This window comes from Amblyraja radiata, chromosome 25 (assembly GCF_010909765.2).
Source record: "Amblyraja radiata isolate CabotCenter1 chromosome 25, sAmbRad1.1.pri, whole genome shotgun sequence".
NCBI classification, from domain to species: Eukaryota; Metazoa; Chordata; class Chondrichthyes; order Rajiformes; family Rajidae; genus Amblyraja; species Amblyraja radiata.
In genome coordinates, this window is record NC_045980.1 from 17649392 (window position 1) to 17655391 (window position 6000).

The window sequence follows — 6000 nt, forward strand, 5'->3', positions numbered from 1 at the left end:
TACCATTAATATTGTTAATGCAAGAAAATTACTTTATAAATACAAACTTACTTTATAGTCACGAAACTTGTTCACAATGGGTTCATGCAGTAAAAACTTGATATCTTTCATAAGATAAAAAGTACGCGGAGCTGTTGAACCTTTGTTAACCTTCTTCTTGTGCTTGGGTTCATGAGGATAAACTCCCTTCAGAATGCATAGCCGCCTATTCAAAATAAAAGGCAGAATGGATACAGCAATTATTTTAAGGATGGATGTTGGTAATGTGGCTCATTATACTTTGGATTGGATTATGTCAGATTTGTTCTGTTGAAACCCTCAGAAATTTAAACATCAATAACTCTACTGCTTATAGTCTAAGTTGATTTTCACTGACTAAAATTTCCAACCACATTTAAAATGTCCCCTTAACCCTCATGTCCCCAACTTGTATATTTCATCTGGTGAGATTTGCAACAACAATGACCTGCCTCAAGAGAGGGTCTCACAGCAAGAATCAGAGGAAGGACAGTGAAAAACAATCTTGAATATGAAGAAGGGTCCTAACCCAAAACATTGTCTATTCATTCCCTCCACAAATGCTGCCTGACCCACTGAGTTCCTCCAACACTTTGTTATCTAACAGTGGCACAGCGGCAGAGCTGCTGCCTTACAGCACCAGAGACCCGGGATCAATCCTGACTACGGGTGCTGCCTGTACGGAATTAGTATGTTCTCCCTGTGGGTTTTCTCACATTCCAAAGACATACAAGTTTGTAGGTGAATTGGCTTCTGTAAAAAAAGTGTCAAATTGTCCCTAGTGTATAGGATAGTGTTTGTGATCGCTGGTCAGTGTGGACTTGATGGATCGGAGGGTCTGCTTCCGCACAGTTTCTTTACTTGAAATTCAACTCAAAGGATATTCTGGCCATGGGTTATCGCAGAAAATTAGAGGTACAATTGTATCAAGAACTCATCTTCAAAAATTCTGTTTACCAAGCTGGTAAACAAAAACAGAGAGATGAGAGCAGTCCAAGTAAGTTGTGTGTCCACGCTTGATTGCATCAACAATGCATGATCAACAAAAATAAACCTCAGGCAATAAGATGACAATAAAAACAGTTTTAATCCTATCTTATTAAACATCAGCTCTTTTACAAGAAGAAAATGTAAAGGTGGCCCAGCTGTTAATGCAAGGCAGAACATAACGTGATCCTCTAGATAAAACCATTCTTCTTGGAAGATATAATCTTCCCCATTCAGATATCTCACCTGAAGTCAGCAAGACTGAGCTGCAACTTCTTCCTGGCTTTATTTCTAGTGATGTAGTTTGTAGCAGCTCCCCGCTCATACTGGTGGGAAGATAAATAAAAGCTTAATTAGTTGTAGCATACATGTTACGATTTCCTCGGGTGACGGTGGAACCTGGGTGCTGGGGGCACAGACCTCTTGACAGTGACTAGGGCAACAACATGTGGTGAAGGGTCTCAGCATTGGGGCAGGTTACAGCTACCTGGTGTGTGTTTGGAAGGTCACTGATCAATGCACTTTCTTTGCACCCAGGCGGTATATAACAATAAATTAATCAAAATCTGATCAGGGGAACAGACAAGAGGGGATAACGGGAGCTGGAGATGAGCACTACTTACATCCTGGATGTGAGGGAGGGGTTTGATACACGACAACCGGTGTGGGTGGTGGTCCACAGGTCACGGTAAGCGGAGGTGGGGGAAATGTTGTGTGGTCTCAATGACCAGGGGTGGTGGTGGGTGTCACCGTGACCTGGGAGCGATGGGGATCACGGTGGCCAGAGGTGGAGTGACCAGGGGGTATGAGCGACTAGGGGAGGGGGTAAAAGTGACCAGGGGAGGGGGTAAAAGTGACCAGGGGAGGGGAGGGGGTAAGAGTGACTAGGGGAGGGGGTTAGAGAGACCAGGGGAGGGGGTTAGAGAGACCAGGGGAGGGGGTTAGAGAGACCAGGGGAGGGGGTTAGAGAGACCAGGGGAGGGGGTAAAAGTGACCTGGGGAGGGGAGAAGAGTGACCAGGGGAGGGGGTAAGAGTGACCAGGGGAGGGGGTTAGAGTGACCAGGGGAGGGGGTTAGAGTGACCAGGGGAGGGGAGAAGAGTGACCAGGGGAGGGGGTTAGAGTGACCAGGGGAGGGGGTTAGAGTGACCAGGGGAGGGGGTTAGAGTGACCAGGGGAGGGGGTTAGAGTGACCAGGGGAGGGGGTTAGAGTGACCAGGGGAGGGGGTTAGAGTGACCAGGGGAGGGGGTAAGAGTGACCAGGGGAGGGGGTTAGAGTGACCAGGGGAGGGGGTTAGAGTAACCAGGGGAGGGGGTTAGAGTGACCAGGGGAGGGGGTTAGAGTGACCAGGGGAGGGGAGAAGAGTGACCAGGGGAGGGGAGAAGAGTGACCAGGGGAGGGGGTTAGAGTGACCAGGGGAGGGGAGAAGAGCGACCAGGGGAGGGGAAGGAGCGACCAGGGGAGGGGAGGGGGTAAGAGTGACCAGGGGAGGGGGTTAGAGTGACCAGGGGAGGGGAGAAGAGTGACCAGGGGAGGGGAGAAGCGTGACCAGGGGAGGGGAGAGAGAGTGACCAGGGGAGGGGAGAAGAGTGACCAGGGGAGGGGAGAAGAGTGACCAGGGGAGGGGAGAAGAGTGACCAGGGGAGGGGAGAAGAGTGACCAGGGGAGGGGGTTAGAGTGACCAGGGGGGGGGGGGTTAGAGTGACCAGGGGAGGGGGTTAGAGTGACCAGGGGAGGGGGTTAGAGTGACCAGGGGAGGGGAGAAGAGTGACCAGGGGAGGGGAGTAAGAGTGACCGGGGAGGGGGTTAGAGTGACCAGGGGATGGGGAGAAGAGCGACCAGGGGAGGGGAGAAGAGCGACCAGGGGAGGGGAGAAGAGCGACCAGGGGAGGGGAGAAGAGCGACCAGGGGAGGGGAGAAGAGCGACCAGGGGAGGGGAGAAGAGCGACCAGGGGAGGGGAGAAGAGCGACCAGGGGAGGGGAGAAGAGCGACCAGGGGAGGGGAGAAGAGCGACCAGGGGAGGGGAGAAGAGCGACCAGGGGAGGGGAGAAGAGCGACCAGGGGAGGGGGTTAGAGTGACCAGGGGAGGGGGTTAGAGTGACCAGGGGAGGGGGTAAGAGTGACCAGGGGAGGGGGTAAGAGTGACCAGGGGAGGGGGTAAGAGTGACCAGGGGAGGGGGTAAGAGTGACCAGGGGAGGGGGTTAGAGTGACCAGGGGAGGGGGTTAGAGTGACCAGGGGAGGGGGTTAGAGTGACCAGGGGAGGGGGTTAGAGTGACCAGGGGAGGGGGTTAGAGTGACCAGGGGAGGGGGTTAGAGTGACCAGGGGATGGGGTAAGAGTGACCAGGGGAGGGGAGGGGGTAAGAGTGACCAGGGGAGGGGGTTAGAGTGACCAGGGGAGGGGGTTAGAGAGACCAGGGGAGGGGGTTAGAGTGATCAGGGGAGGGGGTAAGAGTGACCAGGGGAGGGGGTTAGAGTGATCAGGGGAGGGGGTAAGAGTGACCAGGGGAGGGGGTTAGAGTGACCAGGGGAGGGGGTTAGAGTGACCAGGGGAGGGGATAAGAGTGACCAGGGGAGGGGGTAAGAGTGACCAGGGGAGGGAGTAAGAGTGACCAGGGGAGGGGGTTAGAGTGACCAGGGGAGGGGGTTAGAGTGACCAGGGGAGGGGGTAAGAGTGACCAGGGGAGGGGAGAAGAGTGACCAGGGGAGGGGAGAAGAGTGACCAGGGGAGGGGAGAAGAGTGACCAGGGGAGGGGAGAAGAGTGACCAGGGGAGGGGAGAAGAGTGACCAGGGGAGGGGAGAAGAGTGACCAGGGGAGGGGAGAAGAGTGACCAGGGGAGGGGGTTAGAGTGACCAGGGGAGGGGGTTAGAGTGACCAGGGGAGGGGGTTAGAGTGACCAGGGGAGGGGAGAAGAGTGACCAGGGGAGGGGGTTAGAGTGACCAGGGGAGGGGGTTAGAGTGACCAGGGGAGGGGGTTAGAGTGACCAGGGGAGGGGGTTAGAGTGACCAGGGGAGGGGAGAAGAGTGACCAGGGGAGGGGAGAAGAGTGACCAGGGGAGGGGGTTAGAATGACCAGGGGAGGGGAGAAGAGTGACCAGGGGAGGGGAGAAGAGTGACCAGGGGAGGGGGTTAGAGTGACCAGGGGAGGGGAGGGAGGGGGTAAGAGTGACCAGGGGAGGGGGTAAGAGTGACCAGGGGAGGGGGTTAGAGTGACCAGGGGAGGGGGTTAGAGTGACCAGGGGAGGGGGTTAGAGTGACCAGGGGAGGGGGTTAGAGTGACCAGGGGAGGGGATAAGAGTGACCAGGGGAGGGGGTTAGAGTGACCAGGGGAGGGGAGGGGGTTAGAGTGACCAGGGGAGGGGGTTAGAGTGACCAGGGGAGGGGGTTAGAGTGATCAACGGGGGGGGAGGGTGGGGATCAGGTCGGTGGCCGAGTGGGGGATTGGGGTTACGGTCGTCATGGTAACGGGAAGCGGGTCACGGTAACGAGGGGGTTCTCGTGTCCCAGGGTCCCGGCTCCCCGCCGCCGCCGCCGCCGCCGCACCTTCTTCTTCTCCAGGCCGCCCATCTCGTCCTCGTCTCCGCCGCCAGGTCCCGCACATGGGCAGCAAGGAAGGACCCCGGGCCTTCCACAGCCTGTCGCGCCCGCAGCTCCAGCCCCCGCCTCTCTCTCAACCGCGCGGATCCTTAACCCACACCCATTACACGTTTATTTAAACCGGCCGCACATATCGCCGTGGAATTAAACCTATTGCTGTAAGTAAATGCCGGATCAGGCGCTCCCTGGGCTACTGTCTGGTCTGCCGGCCCTCGCTGATGACGTACAGATATCCCCTGACGTGAGCAAAGATCGTCGACTCCTGCTCAATCCAATGGGCTGACGTGTAGTAGCAACGGAGCGGCCATTTTAGTAACCCGACCCGACTTTATATATCCCTCTCGCAGTGTAATAATAATAATAATAATAATAATATATCTTTTATTGTCATTGCACGTCAGTGCAACGAGATTTAGTGTGCAGCTCCACTGATGTACAAGAAAGGTAAATAAATACAATACCTAAATAAACAAGCTGAATTGATTGACGTGACCATCTGAGGGAGACTGTCCAAAGGGGGGCACTCATTAGGGCCGGTTCAGAGACGCTATAGCTCTTGGGATGAAACTGTTCCTGAGTCTGGAGGTTCGGGCGTAGAAGGCCTTGTAACGTCTGCCGGAGGGAAGTAGTTGAAACAGACCGTGGCAGGGGTGTGATGAGTCCTTATGGATGCTGAGGGCCTTCCTGAGGCACCGCGTGTGGTAGATGCCCTCCAAGGCTGGTAGCTCTGTCCCGATGATCCTCTGCGCTCTGTTGACGACGCGCTGAAGAGCTCTCCTCTCCGCCTCCGTGCATCTGAGATACCACACAGAGATGCCATACGTTAGTATGCTCTCTGTGGTGCAGCGGTAGAACGTTGTCAGCAGCTGTTGGGGCAGACCAGTCTTTTTTAATGTCCTCAGGAAGAACAGTCGTTGCTGTGCCTTCTTGACCAGCGCGGCGGTGTTTGTGGACCATGTGAGGTCTTCTGAAATGTGAGTGCCCAGAAACTTAAAGCTGGACACTCTCTCCACACTTTCCCCATAAATGGAGATTGGGGTGTATTCTCCAGAATGGGACCTCCTGAAGTCAATAATCAGCTCCTTGGTCTTGGAGGTGTTTAGTGCCAAGTTGTTATTGGCGCACCAGTCCGCCAGGTTCTGCACCTCCGCTCTGTATTTTGTTTCATCACCGTTGGTGATCAGCCCAATCACTGTTGTGTCGTCTGCAAACTTCACGATGGTGTTGGTGTCGAATGCAGGGACACAGTCGTGAGTGAAGAGGGAGTAGAGCATGGGGCTTAGTACACAACCCTGTGGTGTGCCGGTGCTCAGGGTGATGGTGGAGGACCGGTGCGGGCCCAGTCTCACTGCCTGCGGTCGCTCCGTGAGAAAGTTCAGGATCCAAGCGCATATC

General features: G+C 55.0%; 1 protein-coding gene across 1 annotated transcript in view; it reads right to left on the bottom strand.

Moving 5' to 3' along the window:
• The window catches only part of pes1 (pescadillo ribosomal biogenesis factor 1), a 39717-nt gene extending 35025 nt beyond the window's left edge, over positions 1-4692 (bottom strand). The window contains exons 1-3 of the mRNA XM_033043337.1: positions 4552-4692; positions 1252-1331; positions 52-205 (exon numbers count right to left, since the gene is read on the bottom strand). Coding sequence (XP_032899228.1) covers positions 52-205; positions 1252-1331; positions 4552-4575 — 258 coding nt within the window. The 5' untranslated portion in view covers positions 4576-4692. The remainder of the gene's footprint in view (positions 1-51; positions 206-1251; positions 1332-4551) is intronic.
• Positions 4693-6000: the final 1308 nt, after the last annotated feature.